Source organism: Lactuca serriola, chromosome 8 (genome assembly GCF_051521515.1).
Source record: "Lactuca serriola cultivar US96UC23 chromosome 8, Lser_US96UC23_V15, whole genome shotgun sequence".
NCBI lineage: Eukaryota > Viridiplantae > Streptophyta > Magnoliopsida > Asterales > Asteraceae > Lactuca > Lactuca serriola.
Genome location: NC_136415.1, coordinates 1,876,225 through 1,895,356, shown reverse-complemented (window position 1 = coordinate 1,895,356; position 19,132 = coordinate 1,876,225). Strand labels below are relative to the sequence as shown.

The following is a 19,132-nucleotide window of genomic DNA, read 5'->3' as shown; positions in this document are numbered from 1 at the left end:
GTTCAAATCAAAATGAAAATGCAAACTCAAATAAACTTTCCCGATATCAACATTCAAGCTTCCAATCTCCTTTCTGGAAGTCATATGTCTAACATCTTTGGCATATATATTATGTTATTATACACATAATAGTCATATTTACAATAACCATATGACATATAAGTTATATTTTGTTTTTTAGGACCCTATATAACAAATTCTAAAAGTCGAACACAATTTATCAAATAATAGAAAATATTCTGTATTTTCTAATGTCATACATTCAGCATGGTCAATTTTATGTTGACTTAACTACAGTTCAATGCATGATCAATTCAAATATATTTAATAATAGTACAATATATAGTCACAAAAATAGTCACAAATGAAGTGAATTGTAAATTTAAAGCCCAAACCAAAGTAAACAAATTTACAAGATGAAAATGTCATTTCTTTTACCAAAAATTGCAACAAACTATAATAGATTTGAGTCAATACCATAGGCCTGCAACATACTATATTGGTTTAAAGCAAGAAAATTAAAAACAAATTCAAAAGCATAAATAAAAAACTTCCACCAAATTGATTTAAATATGCATTAAGTAATGGAAACTAAGCAAACTTATTTAAATCTACTGCAACTTTTTTTTCCTGCTCGATTAGATCTTTAATGTTCTAAGATATCAAGTACGGTCTTTAACTTACCAAGAAATATGATGACCTATTTCATTGCAAGTTTTTCGCACTTGGTAAAGTCTTGCTTTTGAAAAGATAAAAGTCTCACTTTTTACTTATCTTTCTTTTCAGATTGAAAGCAGTTTGTAAGATGGGCAAATTGCACACATAGAAACATACTACAAGAATTTATTAATTTTGGTAACTTAACCTGGAAACCAACAATTGTTGAGAGAGCTGAATGGATTTGACAAATTATTTGAAAAGTACAATGACCAAATAAGAAACGTAAGACCTGATTATCGAAATATTTCAAAAACAAATAGCTTCTGAAACAACCAAATGACATACATCACGGCTATTTTCCTTAAATTCCTGAGCATAAGGAACGACTTCTTTGAAAAAACTTATTAAAATCAAAAGGCCATTATACGTGTGACAAAGGTAAATGATTTTCATGCCAAGAACTGGCTGGTTTCGGATCTCAAATTCATCACTATGAGCATCATTGCCACATATAACAACATAATCACCCATAAAATTCATTATGCCTGTTAATATTTTTCACCGGTTTTTCCTCTATGAACAGTGAGGGTAAAAAGGTCAATTCTTAACAGTGTATGATGCAGTGTTATTATAAAATTGTAGCATATGAATATCCTCCTTGTAAGACTGGCTACAAAATTAGAACTAACTATAAAAGCTTATCGATTAGCGATAAATTGTTATTTGTTAACTTACAAAAATATATAGTGTACCTCAAATATAGGATCATAAAGAGTTATTTTCCCTTAAGTGACCTGCACAATTTGAATGAACTATTGGAAAAGGGAAACATTTTCTCATGAACAAAGCATCAAGATGTTTGTACATTCTTGTACCTCGATCTTTACTCCCTCTTCTATCGATCTCTAAAATAAAATATCTCTCGACAGCGTTAGCCAATTTCCCCTACAAAAAGGGAAACTTAGCATCTACAAGTGTAACTACAATCTCTAATAAGTTGTGGGTAAATGATGATTCAAATATCAATTACCTTGTAAAGCATCGCCACTAAAAAATTTGGATTGGCGCCTAAAGTTACTGTGAAATATGAGAATATAATAGAAAGCTTTTGCGATAAATATGCCAGATGAAAGGCCAAAATACTACAAAAATACAAATAATGAGAAGTTTATTAAAATATTTATTATATTTTGGATATATGATTTGAAACACTTAGGTAAAGTGATAAGCATATATGATATGAAGAATAAGATACCTGGTTGTACAACACAAATCCTCTTGGTTGTCTTTCGGGGGTCAGTTAGACTAAGTGTTGCATTGATATTGATAGCTCGGGGAGCTAGTGGAGTAGGAGTTCAGAGAGTTGCCGGGCAACAGCTAGTGGGATCATCAGCATGTTCAGCCAGTGCAGGTGAGTTTCCCTTTTGTGTGAATGGGTCTACGACCACAATGTCGACCCATGTAGTTATGAGTATAAGACCCGGGTGTTAGCCCTAGGCACAGTATGCTAGTGTGATATTCAGGACGAGGTCCAATGATAGCGAGCGGGTGCCCAAGGAATGGTTTATGTGATAGTTTATACTTGTTGTCTGTGTGATACTTGTATGTGCCTGGTAGGGGGTGAGTGTGGGCGAGGTCCCGTATCTCACCAATAGCAGAGTGTGGATGGTGTTCCATATCACATTAGTAGCAGATAAGGGGCGAGGCCCAAGTTAGGGAAATAGTGAGTGTGGGTTGGGCCCGTATCTCACTATCAGTAGGAGCATGGACGAGGTTCCATGACTCATCAGTAGCAGGATAAGGGCGAGGCCCAGGATAGGCGAGGCCTTTGGACAGGATCCGTTAGTATGTGTTTAGATTATGTGTTGTGATATGTTTATGTGCTATTATATGTTAGCGGGCGAGGCCCTGTGACAGGCGAGGCATGAGTGAAACAGATCTGTATCCGAGCGGGGCTCGAAGTCATGCGGGGCCTGGAACGACGGGGCATTGTAAGGGGCGAGGCCCAGGATAGCGGGCGTGGCCGAGTATGTGCAGTATGTGGTTATGCATGGTATATGGTAGGGTGGCGAACTCACTAAGCTTCGTGCTTACGGTTTTCAGTTTTGGTTTCAGGTACTTCCGGTAGCGGAGGGAAGAGCTCGGGGTGATCGCATGGCACACACCATAGATTAGACAGCCTGTGAATGTTTTACTCTGATAACGAACATGTGTTTTGGAAACTAATACTCTGATTATGTTTTGAATCGATAATTTTGCTTTAAGTAATGTTTTATTAAAAGAAATTTTTAGTCTTGAATTTTGGGACGTTACAATTATTTTAAGGGTTTAGGTCATGTTTGGTCACTTAACTTTTGGTTTTATGCTCATTTGGTCACTTAACTATTTTTAAGTTTTAAAAGGTCATCAAACTTCTGACTTTGTGCTCATTTCGTCACTTAACTTTTGGTTTGGTCACTTAACTTTTAGATTTGTGCTCATTTAGTCACCTAACTTTTAAAATTGTGCTCATTTAGTCACTAAACTTTTGATAAAATTATAAAGTTTAGTGACTAAATGAGCACAATTTTAAAAGTTAGGTGACTAAATGTGACCAAACCAAAAGTTAAGTGACTAAACGAGCACAAAACCAAAAGTTTAATGACCTTTTAAAACTTAAAAAGAGTTAACTGACCAAATGAGCACAAAACCAAAAGTTAAGTGACAAAAATTACCTAAACCCTATAAAATACATTTTAAGCTAATATTCGGGTAAATGCAAAGATATTTGGTACTTATTGAGTTGAATTACATTTTGTAGCCAAATAGGACATTCTTGAAGCAAAAGGACCAAAACTGACAAATACTGTAACCTGAAAGGACTGGAGCTGAAGCTAGGAGCTTAAAAGGAAAAAAACCATGAAAATACAAGTCCCACGACTTGGCTTTAGAGTACCGTGGCGTGACGATTAGAAAATTCTCGATGATATACACAATAACTGAGCTCACGATGTGCGCATTATAATCTCACATTGTAAGGAGGATTCTTCTAGAAGATAATTACACAGAATGTAGTTTCCTTGCCATATAAGAATTGCACTTATCTCACAACGTGAAATAAAATTTTTAGAAACTATAAATATCCCTCTGTATATCGATTTAAAGAGGTTGGATTTGATATTCTAGAGAGAAAAAACGAATTCAGAAGCTAGTTAAGATCGAAAAACAACCCATTGGAAGAGAGAATGTTTGGCGATTAAAGATTTGAAGATTACACATCACATTCGGTTTGCATTAGATTAACTATGTCAAATTCTTATGTTTTTATGTGCTTATTTTCTGCCATGAGTAGCTAAATATTAGGCTTTCTTTTAGTGTAGATGAACCCTAATACTATATGTTAGTTTCTTGCTTATATTTAGATTTTATGAAGTTGGTTAATGCATGTATTAGATTATCATTACCTAGCATATTAAAGTCTACATCTTTGTTGCTTTGATTCAAGTTAAGTGTAGTTTAATGACCATTTGAATTGCATGAACTTGTTTACCTAGTAGTTTAGGACCATTAACTTGCTAGAGCTAGGATTAATCACAACTTATATTAAGTGATAAAGATAACAACTTTAGCTGTATTGGAGAACATAATTTGATCATAATTGTGTTTTGTAATTTGTCTTGATCATAGATAATTATCTTAGATACATCTTACATATCCCAATTTTCATTAATAATCAATTTCGTGTTTTGCTTATGTATGATCATTACATAGTAGTTCATGAATTATTGAAAATATTAGGATATCGGATCAAGACTGCTAATTACATTAAAATTGGTAACCAACTGAATAAATCCATACTTAGAAACTACACATAGGAAAAAAGGGGATTCGAAGCTAAACGGAAGTGTCTTCTCAATCTTGTTTACAATCATTTATTTTAGTTGAGTGTTGAGTTTTAAGTTAATCTAAATTTGCAAAATCAGATAAAACCCCTTCTTTACTTATTGTTTTTAGATTGTTATTAGTAATTGAGTCGAGATAGTTTTTTCTTTTTTACCCTTTTATCAAAAGTTCCACAATGGAGACATAATTTAGGTGAACAAATGCGCACTATTTTGGTTTTGAAGTGGACGAACCAATAATCTTTAGCTGAACGAGTAGGAAACAAAATCCAAATATGCTTTTTGCTAGATTGTCTAAGATAATATGTCCTTTAAAACAAAATCTTTCATTAATGAAGTATTTATATAAGGTTACAAAAATTACGATATACCATTTGAAATTGGTCTAACCTGGGTCGAATTATATATCATTTAGTCTAACCTAGGTCAAATTATATATCATTTAGTCAAAACGTTTAAAGTAGGCATAAACTTATGAACCATAATATCATACATGCTAGTAAATGTTGTTAATGAAAAGAAGGTTCTACATTGTTTTGATCATAATACAATCAACACTTACAAAACTTCCAACACTCATAACATTTAAGGTTTAAGTATAAAAAGTAATGCACTTTGATTTCCAATATATCTTGATTTTAAAACCGGAAAGTCTCCAACTTGTAACAAACTTTATTTATTCACACATATTATCAATTAAAGATCATGTTAGAGTGTGCCTTGGATTTTAGTGACCCGGATAGAACGAAGTAAGGAAAATCGAATGATGATTTCGAGAGGATAAGTGTTTGAAGTAGGTTGATGATCTTTAGATTCAAAACATGTTCAATTGTTTCAAATTTACTTGTATATGGGTTCATCCTATAGTTGTATGGGCTTACGGTTATAAGGATTCGTAGGTAGATATTATAATGTAATCACTTTGTAAACAGTAAAAGTATTAGAAGATTCTACAGTTCCTATCCGTAGATGTATGTTACATCGACCGAACCACAATAATTCTTTATGTTGTTTTATTGTTTTCTTATCTTGCTTGGGTAACATACTGATTTAAGTCCAATAATGTCATCTTACAAAACGTTCAAGTCCAAATATCTAACACTAAATCATGAGTATCACACCAACGTAACAGTTGTATACTAACGTTTAAACCAATTGAAGAAAAATATTTTTCTCCATATAAAATTGATTTGGCTCCTCCTTTTGTTTGTATGTTTATCAATAGTTCAAAGTTGACAAATAACTCGTTAAAATCATTGTTTATCGTTTCGACTCGTTGTTGGGAGCCAAACTTTGCAAACATTAGATTTTCAATAAATGTCTTGATTACTTCTTAACCATCACGTCTCCTAATTTGAGATTGAGGAACGCTACACAAATTTGATTATTCTCTCTTGGTGCATAAATCTTCATTGGTTTCCTAATAATTTAAGAATACAATGGCATGTATTTGGACCTTTCATAAGTATGGATCATTAGTGTAAAATGTACTTCTTTTCAAGGACTAAATTTTCCGGTTACCAATGTGTCTAGGGACTATTGTTGTAGTTGAATCCATACACAACAAATGAACAAGTTCACCACTCTCCACGCCTCTAAAAATAGAGAAAACAGCTGGGAGTCTTGGTTAGGGTTCTTCGATCGTGCAAAAATCTGTGCAGCGTAATGCACTACTGATTTTAAGGTGTTGAAATCCGAAGAAAATTGTCTGGCAATGGCTTTCGAGAGTAAAAAACTCATTAACAACCCTAATGGTAACTAAAATGACTCTTATCCTGTCAGTTTTATTTTGACTTTTGCTTCATTCCTGCAAGTGCTTATTTGTTTCTGGTTTTTTCTATCTTTAACTCCGATTCTATCGAACTACTTTTAGGACTGGTTAGATAAACTTTTGCGTTGATTTTTATGAAGAAATTTGATGCGTTCTGTTATATGTAGGCCACTTTACTTTTATGTGTGCACTTTTGAGTTTTTGTAAGCAGATCGATGATTTTCCTTTTCTTACATTTGATTGATGGGTATAGTTTTAAATTCTACTGCATAAAAGATCATCAGCCAAGGACACAGCATTCTGATATCTACTATCAACATCTTCTGCTTGTAACTGGTTTACTATCTTTGATAGTTTGATGGTTGTTCTGCTGATTTGCTTATGCAGTATTCTCCCTTTCCCAGAATAAAGCGATTCTGTATATATAAATTAGTATGTTTGACCATCTTTCGTCTATCTAGAATTCTAAATAACAACAAACAGATAAATCTAGCTGGAAGAAAGCATTGTTATCAATATTCTGCAATGATTGGTAAAGGGAAAAGAGGTAATCTTGCAGTAAAAACCTTGACTAAAAGAAAAGTTTTTTTTTTTTTTTTTAATCTAATTGTGCTCGTATGCTATGCTTAGTTTTAACTTTTAAGCAGACCAGCCCTTGTTAATGATACAAAATCGGGCTAACTTGAGACTTGAGACTTGAACAACAAGAGTAATGGCACCATGAAAATGTTGAACCTCTATTGACTCACTTAATGAAGTTGTAGCTGGTTGCTGTCAACCTGAGATCTTAATGTGGACCATCAGCATCCATGTTACTTCCTGTGATTAAAGCAATGAAACTAAAATATAAGACAATCCGTACTCTCTAGCAAGCAAGCTGAACAACATAACACTATCATATAACCTTTCTGACTGAGTGGATTCTTGTATTCCCATATATTGGTTCAATAAATGAAACAACAAGTTATCTTTAGGCCATGAACCTATCTATTTGTTAGGACCTATTTTGAACACAACACGAAAAGGCCAGAAAGCTAGATAGAGAAGTATGGTTACAGTTATTCATAAATATGTGAGCAAAAGAGAAAGGTTCTTAAATGCCAGCGTTGTTGTCAACTATCATATCCACAAAGTTACTTCAGCATCGAGAATGATATAGCTATACAAGCATAAGTGTATGCACAATGCACTTGATAGTTGATACTAATGTATGTTCTTTTTAGAAAGCGATTTGTCATTTGAAGACTACTGTTCCCTGCAATCTGGATAGTTAGTCATCCGTTTTCTTGGCTGAGGGATTATATGAATATTCCTCCCTAGTATTTAACTATCATTTATTATTTGATGCTCCATGATTGGATAACAAAAATACATTTCTTTAATAGCTTTCTTGAGGAGGTTGTTGAAATTCAGGGTCTGAGTCCAGGCCATATGGAGTGCCTACCCAATTATATGTGGATAAGGACAAATGACCACTATGGTAGTTATTTGTAATCTGTGCACTACAAAAAAAAAAAAAATTAAAAATGCATCAGAATCAGTCCACCTCTTTTCAGTTGCATATGTTATGTTACAATCTAGATATGTGTGGAATGTTTTATAATCTAATGATTCAAAATCTATGAGTGTTATGATTTCGGCCTTTATCTGGTTGATTTTTTTTGCTGCAGATGTGGTGACTGAGTTCATTGAGGGACTTGTAGAAACTTATCCTGGGTTGCAGTATTTGGATGGATTTCCAGAGGTGTGAAACTGTTTTAAAATTAAAGCATCATCTAGATTGTTGTACTACTACTAGTACTGATGTTCTTGTAAACAAATACAACAGGTAAAGGTTGTTTTACGTGGTGATGTTTCAGGTCCAACATATGAAAAAGTTGCTGTTATATCAGGTAATGTGTTTACATTGTGAGTTTTGGTTAACTACTGTTTGTGTTGTGACTTGTAATATGTTTGAACCACAGGAGGTGGGAGTGGGCATGAGCCTGCTCATGCTGGGTTTGTAGGGGATGGGATGCTCACAGCAGCTATCTGTGGCGACGTTTTTGCCTCCCCACCTGTTGCTTCAATTCTTGCTGTAGATAAATTAGAATTCTATTCAACCGCTTCTCCTTTTGACACTTGATACTTAATACTGTTATCATCTAATCCAATCCAATTGCATTTGCATTTTGCAGGGCATAAGAGCTGTGACTGGGCCAATGGGATGTCTCCTAATTGTCAAGGTGAGGAGGAGTTTTTGTTGAATGATGTCTTTGGATTAAATTGAACTGAAAGATATTTGATCTACAGAACTACACTGGCGACCGATTAAATTTTGGATTGGCAGCTGAGGAAGCAAAGTCTGAAGGTTACAAAGTAGAGGTGAGTGCGTATAGACATAATTGACATGCAGCTATGCTATGCCACTCTTACTTAGCAAATATAATAGTATTTGTTTGTACTTTTGTAGATGGTGATTGTTGGAGATGATTGCGCTTTGCCACCCCCACGGGGCATAGCTGGGCGAAGAGGCTTGGCTGGAACCATTCTTGTCCACAAGGTTTATCCTCTGTTATAATCTATTTGCAAATACATGATAGGAAAAAAAAAAAAACCATAACATGAATGCATACCAAGATACATGATCTCCACATCCCTTGCTATGAATTTATTTATATTCCTTTCGAATTTTCAGATTGCAGGAGCAGCAGCTGCTTCTGGTCTTCCTCTTTCTGATGTTGCTGCTGAAGCAAGGCATGCATGTGGAGTTGTTGGTACAATGGGTGTTGCACTCTCGGTTTGCACGCTTCCAGGTCAGCCGAAATCCGACCGTTTAGGCCCAGGAAAAATGGAGCTTGGTCTTGGAATTGTAAGTTTATCTGCTGCATCTTTTCTTTTTTCTTTTTTTTTTTTTTAAAAAAATAAATAAATAACTCAAGTTGCATTTGCTTCAGCATGGAGAACCTGGTGCTGTCGTGGCAGACATCCAACCTGTGGATTTGGTGGTATCCCATGTGCTGAATCGCATACTCTCATCAGTAAGTCACTTCAGACCGACTCATTGGTTTGGTTTGGTTTGGTTTTATCTTACACTACCCACAGTACGCACTGCCTTGCTTGATAGTTGATAGTTGATAGTTGATATGCCATCAAAAGTTGGATTATGTTGTCAACGTCTATCATGCTCTGGAAAGAATATCCAGGATAATACCCAAAAGTTATTTGATTGGTCTAGTCCTTTAAGTTCCTCTTCCTCAACCAGGGGAATGTTGTTTGACTTGGATATGTTTATTCTTTTATTTGTTTGTTTTCAACTTAATGGTAACTTGTTTCTGTCTTTTCAGGAGACTAACTATGTTCCAATTAAACGTGGGAGTCGTGTTGTACTTATGATTAACGGGTATGTAATGTTAATGTAATCTCTCTTGCTTAGTTGTTTATTGCCTTTTGATATGTGGTATCTTACCCTAGCCTGTGTTTAACATTTTAAGTGAAGTCAGAAGCTATCTATATGCATATTGTTTCATCTTTTTCAAAGTAAATAAGATTGCTAATTATGTACTTATTTCTTTTTGTCAAATTGGATTTGTAAATCTCAGATTAGGGGGGACACCTGTAATGGAACTGATGATTGCTGCTGGAAAGGCTGTTCCTATTTTACAGCTGGAACATGGAGTAGCAGTTGTTAGAGTGTATACAGGGTCATTCATGACTTCTCTTGATATGGCAGGTTTGTTAAGTTCATTTTGTTTTCTGATGCAAAAAAAGTGGTTAATATCTTTGTGTTGTGTTGTGGTGCAGGGTTTTCAATATCTATAATGAAGGCAGAGCAAGCAATTCTGCAACGCCTGGATGCTGCAACTAAGGCTCCGCATTGGCCTGTTGGTGTTGATGGTTGGTAATTCCATTTGATTTGATTATGATATAGTAATTAGTTAGTTTAAAATTACAATATAAATATATGGTTGGTGTGGTGGATATAAAAGACACAGATTGATTTCCAAAGTGACAGATGGTGGATGGAAGTTATATCTGTAACATATGATTTGAATGATAATGGAACTCAGTAGTTGTAGTTACTTGATACTTGTAGGTGAGCATCCGCCTGCCAAGATTCCTGTTCCAGTTCCGCCTTCTCGTTCCGCAAAGAATGATGAGGTTGTTGTTAAGAAGAAACTGTAGATTATAAAATTATAACTTTTGAGTGCTTCTGATCTGATTCTTATCGATAACCAAAACTGTTTTTTTTTTTTTATTTTTTTTTATTTTCTTGGTCTGTTATATCTTAATTCCCATAGAAATGCATGTCATGTCAGGTACTGAGTCGACCAGAGCAGCTGAATGAGCAAGGTCGTGCACTGGAGGTGGCTATAGAAGCAGCAGTCTCAGCAATTATTCATCTCAAGGACAGTTTAAATGAGTGGGACAGCAAAGTGGGAGATGGTGACTGTGGATCAACAGTAAGTCTAACTCCATATCCAGATTTTGGTATTATCATCTAAATCCTAACTTATATAAATATATTATAATTTACAGATGTCTAGAGGCGCAACAGCTATTCAACAAGACATGAAGAAGTAGTATGTTATGTTCTCCGACTACTATTCATTCAATTATTATTGTTATTATTATTATTATTATGTGCAATTACTATTTTTCTGTTTTGTAGCTACCCCCTGAATGATGCTGCAGAAACCATTAATGAGATAGGATCATCTATCCGAAGAGTCATGGGAGGAACAAGTGGAATCCTGTATGTATTGTATTATTACTCAACTTTCTTTCTACAAGGTTTTTTTTACAATCTGTTTTGATTTTTTGAAACAGATATGACATATTTTGCAAGGCAGCATATGCACGGTTGAAACTGAACAGCCAATCAGACGTTGCTATTACACCACTCCAATGTGATAACAATAACAATTTATTTCTTCTTTTGCATCCTTCACATGTCATTTACATATATCTGTGGCTGTGCAGGGGCTGATGCATTTGAAGGGGCCATCAATGCTGTTATGCTATATGGTGGGGCTGCTGCAGGCTATCGCACTATGCTGGATGCTCTTATTCCAGCTTCAACGCTTCTTAAACAGGTTAGGCTAGGTTAGAATTAAGTATATAGCATCCTACTTTCTTTTCTTCTTTTTACATACAGCAGTGTACTCTGAGCAGAGAGAAACTACACAATCATAGCATAGCAACGTCATTCTAATACATACCAAGCATAATTCAGTGCTATATTTTGATAGCTTTTTTCTTGTATAATATCTTAATTGAAACTAGGATATGCTATAAGTGGGTAGATTCTTGCCCTGATAAGATAAAAAAAAAACTCAAAAGTAGAAAGAAATGGAAATATGTATAAACAGATGAAATGAAAAAAAAAACATGGGTATTTCTTACATTTAGCCAGATTTTTATATAATATAATATGATGTTGGGGTTCCATAACAGTAAGAGCAGTTACGTATGTAATATATATATATATATATATATATATATATATATATATATATATATATATATATTGAAGTAAGTGATACGGGTAGTGAGTAGTGTATGGTGATTGACTAGTGAATGATGTATGGGTTTGAGTACAGAGGTTAAGTGGTGGTGATGATCCATTGGATGCATTTGTTAAGTCAGCTGATGCAGCAGTTGCTGGAGCAGAGTCTACTAAACAAATGGAACCTCTGGTAACAATAAATAAACCTTGTTTAATACTACTTACTGTTTGTTGAGTTGAGGTTTTTTTTTTTTTTTTAATTATTTTTTTTTATAATGCTTGGTTTGTTAACAAAAAACATACATGATACATGATACATGATAGTAGGAGTAGTGGTCCTTAGTACTACTACATATCATAATCAATCATGCATGATTATTGTTATTATAAACAGTTTATTGATGGTTATAAAAAGGTAAGCTATCTTGTTCGTATAATCTTATCTATGATGTCTTGTGTTTATACCAAAAATGGAAATTTTGATTTTGTTAATTAGGGTGATGATGATTTGTGAATGCAGGCTGGGAGATCAACATATGTGAGTGCAGATATGCTAACATCAGTTCCTGATCCAGGGGCCATGGCTGCAGCTTCATGGTACCGTGCGGCCACCCTTGCTTTAAACCACCACAACTCCAAACCACCACCGCCGCCGCCAGCATAGGCGGGGGTTGGGGCTGGGTGGTAGTACATTTTTTGTGGAGAATTTATGATTAATCATACCATACCAATACAATACAATACCAAATCAAACAGGAAGGATCAGGATCCGCTTATGCCATGTGTTGCATAAAGCTGAGAGACAGACAGACAGACAGGGCCATTCAAACATATATATTATATTAACATACAATTAATGTGACAGAAACTGGAAACGATTTCGTGATGATGATGATGATGTCCAGCATGGTGTTTGCTATCTTAACTCTTTCACTCTTAAGCTTTATCCTTCATCAATGATCCAACATATATCACAAACTCTATCCCTTCCTTCCTTCACCCATTTTCTATAATTTTTCCATTGCTTGCCTTCATTCCTTTCAACAGAATTTAAAAAAAAAATCATTTTCTAGTTTATAGTTTGGCTTGGGAATTGGGATGAGTTCTATTCCATGTTTGCATAATTGCATCACCATTCCAGCTTCTAAACTTAATCAGACCTATTATTTATTTACTTTAAAATGATTTCATTTCTTTTCTATATCATCTTCAACATGTCAAATTCAATGTATGGAAATGGAATCGATTAATGGACGTTGGGCCGACTTTATTATCAAACTCTTATCATCGATTAATGGTCGTTGGGACGACTTTTTTCTATATCATCTTGAAAGATGTCTTTTTAGTTTATAAGCTAGCTTTAAAAAAATACTTTTTATTTTTTTGTCAGTTATAACGATTGATGTGCTTTTCTTTTATTATTATTATTATTATTATTATTATTATTATTATTATTAGTATTATGGATGTGTTTACAAAACTGGTTGGTAACATGTAGCTGGTAACGTTTTGTTAAATGTTACGTGAGATAGTTTTTAGATTTGAAGCGTTTTGTTTAAACCATTAGCTAAAAACTTGTAGTGCCATTTTTTTGGTTTAAAACGAAGTGTTTTGTTAAAAACTAGAAACTATAAGCTCCCATTTGCTTCGTGCCAAACATAACTATATCATGTGATTATTAATCTATATGTTTTTTTAACAATAAATCTAATCTACTTATAAATTACCTTTTAATTTCATTTATGTCCATCAACCCTCAACCTTAAGGAAAAATGATAACACCTAGTACCTATGGGTGAGGTTAGAAGCCCTTTGGTGTTAACTTATATGTGCTGGTTATGTCTTTAATATGACATTTTATCCTAAAGTTCACAAATATAAAAATGTAATGCTTATATTAGGGCAAACTAAATATATAATGAGGATTGACTAAACATTTTTTATTTTGTGCATTTTAGACTCATCACTGTTATTATTATTATTATTATTATTTTTATTATTATTATTATTATTATTATTTTGCATAAAACGAAAAGTAATTGAAAAATAAGAAACTTCTATACTTTCAAATGTTTTTCCAATGGTTGCTATCAAAATTATTTTTGTTAACAAAATGAGTGTTCATTTAATATAATAGTGTGAACTGAGGGTATATTTGGAAACATTTTTTTAAATGCTTCAAAAACTTATTTAAATGTTAGTCTGAGAAGCTTTAAAAAAAACCCTTAATATAAGTTGGTTTTTTGTTTGCCTAATTTGGTAATCTAAAAAAACTCAAAAAATAAGTTAACTGTGATATGTCAAAGATAGGCTAATTCGGTTTGTTTTTTTTTTCTACGGGTAACCAAATGTAATTTTTTTTAACTAAAACACAATACCATCAACTATCAAGCCGCATACCTAAACGATGAACAAAACACATTGATTCGACTTTTTTTTAATTAAAACCAAATAGATTTTTTTAGATTTTAGAAATGGCTCTATTTGTTCCATTTCTTCTGAAATCAGAAAATATTGATTTGCTTTTAATTAAAAGAAAATTGAATCAAAATGTTTTGTTACTAAATTACCATGTCGTATTACGACGAAGTCGATTAGGCCCGTCTTCCGTCGTTGCTTGTCATGGCTTGTCAATGTCAGTGACAAGTGAATTGTTCCTATGGGCCAAAGGCTATGGCCCGTGAAACCTACAAGCCTTCCTATGGTGGGCTTGAGATTTTCCTTCCATCTATCCGGGAGGAGCCGGAAGCAGTGTTCGTAGATGATGTTCACTGAGCTGCCTGTGTCGATGTACACCCTATGGATTGTCACGTTCCTGATGGACCCTTGGATTATGAGTGGGTTATCTCCTGTCCAGCCTTTGGGTCGAGGGTCTTTCATCGAAAACGTAAGCCCCTGGATTGTTCTGATGAGCCTTTCTAGGTCATCTTGCTCGTCCTTCCTCTCCCGCTTGCCTCGTAGCATTAGGATTTCCCTGGGTTGAGCGTGCTCTTTTGTTGCGTCTTTTGCATTTTCGGCCTCAAATTTGGCGTGAAGACTTCGCACTATCTCGTTGAGGTTTCCTTTTAGCTGTTTTTCTTCCATTTCCTTCTTCAACACGAAACAGTTAGTGGCGTCGTGCGTTTTGCTCTTATGATATTCACAAAATCGCCCCTTTGCTGCTTTCGTTGGTTGCTGTTTGTTTGTGACTACGTAAACGTTTGGCCGCCGGCCTCGGCTGTCATCCCTGGCTAATGGTCTGAAACGCCCCTGCAGGCGTTTTCCTCACCCGAAATGCTTATTCCCGCTGTGCGTTTCTGCGTGAGGTGGGTTGTGACGCTTCATGGGGGTGGTCATGACGTTTAGGTATGCCTGCTTTGTTGCCTCCCCCTCCTCTTGTGTCAAGTATCGCTCCACTTTCTCTTTTAGCTCGACCCTTGTCTTCGGTTTCTTGCCCATGAGTATTTGGGATAGAGTACCTGGTAGGAGCCCCCACATGAAGGCTCCTGCTATTAGTCCCTCGTCGTGCCCTGGGACGTCCAGTCTGGCGTTTGTGAATCTTGTGAAGTATTCCCTTACTGTTTCCCCTTCCTTTTGTTGCAGCCGATGATGGAGTGTGAGTCGCCCTTATACTTCCGTAATTGCATGAAATTTGTAAGGAATAGGTATTTCAACTGTCTAAAGTTGTATATGCTTCCTGGACGGAGTGTTTTGAACCATGTGTCGGCGTTGCCATCTAGGGTCGTCAGGAAGTATGTACACCAGAATCATCCGTCCAGCTTGAGTGACGTTATCGTCTATTCGTATGTGTCGATATGGCTGTCCAGGTATGTAGTTCCGTTGTATGTCACACTACGCGACAGGCGGTCTTGGTTAGGTATAGGCAACATGCCTTGTTGATTGTACAACTGGGCAGCTGCATGTGGTTGCATGGTTGAGCTGTTGTAGGGCGCATAGTAAGCAGGGCTTGGGTTGTAAAATGTTTGTGGTGGGAATGGTAATGTGAGCGGGTGGTTGGATGGTACCGGAAGGTTATGGGTGTGTAAGTTATTCGATATAGCTTTTTGGTAGTAGGAATTTAGGGGAAGGAATGGTGTGTTCATTGGAAACGGTGATGTCAGGAAAACTGGCATTTCAGTTGTCATCACTTAGGCTAGCGGTGACATTAGGGGAGTCGCTTGTGCTTCCAGTGGTGTTTGAGTTATCGACAGTGTGTGGAATGTTGATTGTGTGCTGGTCGTCGGAGGTAATGGTGACATCGTTTGAAGGGTTACCTGTTGCTCTCTCGCCATTGGGTTAAACAGTGGTGGCATCTGGGAAATTATTGGTTGCGTCGTCGCCATTTGACCCATCAGTGGTGTTTTAAAAAATGGTGGCGGGTGCATTGTCAATTGGACTGGTACCGGTTGTAGAGGTGGGATCGGTGGTTTTGCTGTTGGTGGCGTAGCCGATGGTTGTAGTGTCTGCGCCAGAATGACTGTAGTTTGGACAACGACGGAGGGGAAGTGTTCCTTGCCGACCGTTTGCTGTTGTCTTCCCGGTGGTTCGACGGTTACCACCAAATCACCTTTATCTGGCATCTCTCTTGCGACTACTATGGGTGGTGGCGTTTCCTCTAACGCCGCCATTGGCTGAATGGGACTAGCCGGTGTTCCACTGGAACTTCCATTGTCGCCTGATGTCATTTCTTTCTTGTGGATATTGTGCTTTTGGTTGTGTTTTTCTTCATACAACGGATGGTGCCAAATGATGTGACCTTTGACAGGGGTACATTGAGCTACAACACCAAATGTTGGGTTGTTCCTGCAAGATTACAATGAAAAGAAGGTCGTCAACCGTTTTCCCGGGAGGAGCTCCTGGAAAAACAATCCGACGGTCAAGTCAGTTGGGTGGACTTAGGGTTTTTAGGAGTGTAACTCGGAGGAGGCTACTTACCTACCGGGGCTATGTTCGTAGCCTTTTATAGTAGGCACTCCTGACCGTCAGTACGGGACAGGATCGCCAGAGGCGACAAGATTAGGGGCGCTGATTGGAGGATCGTGCTCCTATATCTGTCAGAATGCTGCTATTGGCTCTGGTAAAAGTGCCCTGATCGTCTGTTTTGTCGCTTGACCGTACTATTTGTCTTGGAGTGGAAAGCGTCCTTAGCGGACCCGAGCCTTTCTGGAGGAGCGCCTTGCGCTTAGAAGTGTCAGTGGGCTCAAGCTTTTATGAAGGAGCGCCTTGCGCTTAGAAGTGCCAGCGGGCTCAAGCTTTTCTGAAGGAGCGCCTTACGCTTAGAGGCGCTGGCGAGCTCGAGGTTTTGCTAGGTCCGCTCCGCCGTGTGTGCTGAGCTTCTGGGCATCCTGGCGTAGGCGGCGTGGTTCTTTACGTGCTTGCTAGGGCACATTATCATATTTCATATATACATTTTGTCGAATCATGACGAAGTTTGTAGTGCGGTTCCGCAATTTACTTGTGTATGCAGATTAAGTTCGTTGTTTGGATTATAGATACAAATAATCCAACTCTTCTCCTCTATTATCATATTATGTAAAATTAGCACATCATACATTACTCTCCTTAGCTTTTTTGGGTCCCATAATCGTGTCGGGTATTTAAGTATGTGTTATTTCTCCTTTATTACTCCAAAAGCCCGTTCCACGTCTTTCCTTTTTCTTGTGTTGTTTCGAACAAGTTTCTTTTTATCTTGTGGATATGGATACAATTTGACAAATTTAGTGTACTCCAGATATATTCCATCACCAAGATAATAACAAACTTTTATTAATTTCATTGAATATCGACGATGCGCCAAGAACATTCAAGTCGTTATTAGACCCGAACATATCAAAGTATGCATACCAAAACCATAGATCTTGTAACACCACTGCCTCTAACATCATCGTAGAATATCCATGATCATTATGTGTGTATTGACATTGCCAAACATTTGAACAATTTATCCATTTCCAATGCGTACAATGAATGCTTCCAATCATTCGTAGGATACTGTGTGTATTCCTATGAGCCGCATATAATTGCTCAATATCACTTCTTATCGGATGTCGTAAATATATGTAACCATAAAACTCTATCACTTATTCAAAAAATAAATATGTATATTCTCGTACTGATCTCTCCAACATCTTCACATATTTGTCTACTGCGTCTGCCATGATGTCGTACGCCAAAGTGTCGAAGTGTCGCCACACACTTGTCTCATAGGACACCCTTGTACACCTCTAGCATCGCATCTCAATTGAGATCTCGTAACTATTTCAAATCGTTAGTTATATGCATAATTAAATTTCTACTCAAATGAGAATAGCATTTGAATGCATCGTTATTGTACAAACAATCATTGACAAAGTAGTCATGTAAAAGATGTTCGTTTGCAGCTTCACGACCCTTATTTAGATATTTTCTATTTCTCTTGGAGGCATTCAAAGTTGTACCTAGTGAATCAAACATCATAGCGGTTACTTGAAGGAAAGTGTTGAAAAACACATTGTCCTCATTTGGAGATGATGATGAATAATTTTCCATAATTGAATTGTGTTTGTGTAAAATATTGAGTAAAATTAGGGAACTTTGTGAAAGTGGTAGATGATATTTATAGTATTTGTAAAGTTTTTTTTGGTAAATTACACGAATGGTTCCTGTAGTTCGGGGTAATTTGCACATTTGGTCCTTAAGTAATTTTTTTTTTTAACTCGGACCATCCCTATTGTTTGACTTTGTTTCGTGTTTAGTCCCTAGCTGACTTAAAATGTCCAACTTACCCTTAATTTAATTTTTTCTTGTATTTTATTAGAAAATAAATTGTAAAAAATATATGGTCCCACTATCTTCACTCTTCCCCCATTTCACCATTAGCCCTAACCTATCCTAACCAGTCACCATTCCTGTTTTCTCTCTTTTCCACCTCCATCGCCATCCTACCTCTCACCAGAAAAATCCATCGTCGTATATCGCCATCGTCGGAAAACAACATCTCCATCCCACCCTATCTTATATCCTCACCTTATTTCTTTTTTCTATCAAATCGTAAGGTTTCTCCACCTGTCTGCCAAGTCCGATTTCACCATAGTTGCACGAAACCACCACAGACGCTGGAAACCATCACATCCTTCGATAACTTGCATTTTCGATTGCCTCTCATCCACCGTCGTCCAATATATCCTTCCCTTTCTCGTTTTTCCTCCCCTATAAATAAACCTATTGTCTTCACCATCATGTTCTTCCTCTGTAGATCAAAATTTGAAGGTACTCTTGTCGTGGATTTTCACATGCATCCTTGTTATCAAAATGCATAAACCCAAAGAAAAAAAACATACAAACAAAACCAAGAATCAAACAAACAAATGATTT

At 36.2% G+C, this 19,132-nt stretch overlaps 1 protein-coding gene across 3 annotated transcripts; it reads left to right on the top strand.

The window, feature by feature from the left end:
- The first annotated feature begins 6,103 nt into the window (after positions 1-6,103).
- On the top strand, positions 6,104-12,719 carry LOC145065976 (putative 3,4-dihydroxy-2-butanone kinase). Of its 3 annotated transcripts, none has more exons than XM_079013110.1 (20): positions 6,104-6,295; positions 7,983-8,056; positions 8,141-8,204; positions 8,277-8,389; positions 8,490-8,537; positions 8,605-8,676; positions 8,765-8,854; positions 8,990-9,163; positions 9,249-9,332; positions 9,639-9,694; positions 9,894-10,024; positions 10,096-10,188; positions 10,388-10,452; positions 10,611-10,754; positions 10,831-10,874; positions 10,964-11,047; positions 11,122-11,201; positions 11,275-11,387; positions 11,895-11,990; positions 12,321-12,719. In XM_079013110.1, exons 1-20 carry the CDS (start codon positions 6,256-6,258, stop codon positions 12,462-12,464), a joined length of 1,809 nt encoding a protein of 602 aa, XP_078869236.1. In that variant the 5' UTR covers positions 6,104-6,255; the 3' UTR covers positions 12,465-12,719. The 3 variants fall into 3 exon arrangements, with proteins under 3 accessions (XP_078869236.1, XP_078869235.1, XP_078869237.1); XM_079013109.1 differs by lacking the exon at positions 6,104-6,295 and adding an exon at positions 6,579-6,859; XM_079013111.1 differs by lacking the exons at positions 6,104-6,295; positions 7,983-8,056; positions 8,277-8,389 and having other exon boundaries at positions 8,163-8,204.
- The last annotated feature ends 6,413 nt before the right edge of the window (positions 12,720-19,132 follow it).

Coding starts and splice junctions, on each gene's coding strand:
- LOC145065976 (XM_079013109.1), top strand. CDS start 6,694: ATGCAGTATTCTCCCTTTCCCAGAATAAAGCGATTCTGTATATATAAA. Junction 8,390..8,489: donor CTGTTGCTTCAATTCTTGCT/GTAGATAAATTA, acceptor TGCATTTTGCAG/GGCATAAGAGCTGTGACTGG. Junction 8,677..8,764: donor CTGAAGGTTACAAAGTAGAG/GTGAGTGCGTAT, acceptor GTACTTTTGTAG/ATGGTGATTGTTGGAGATGA.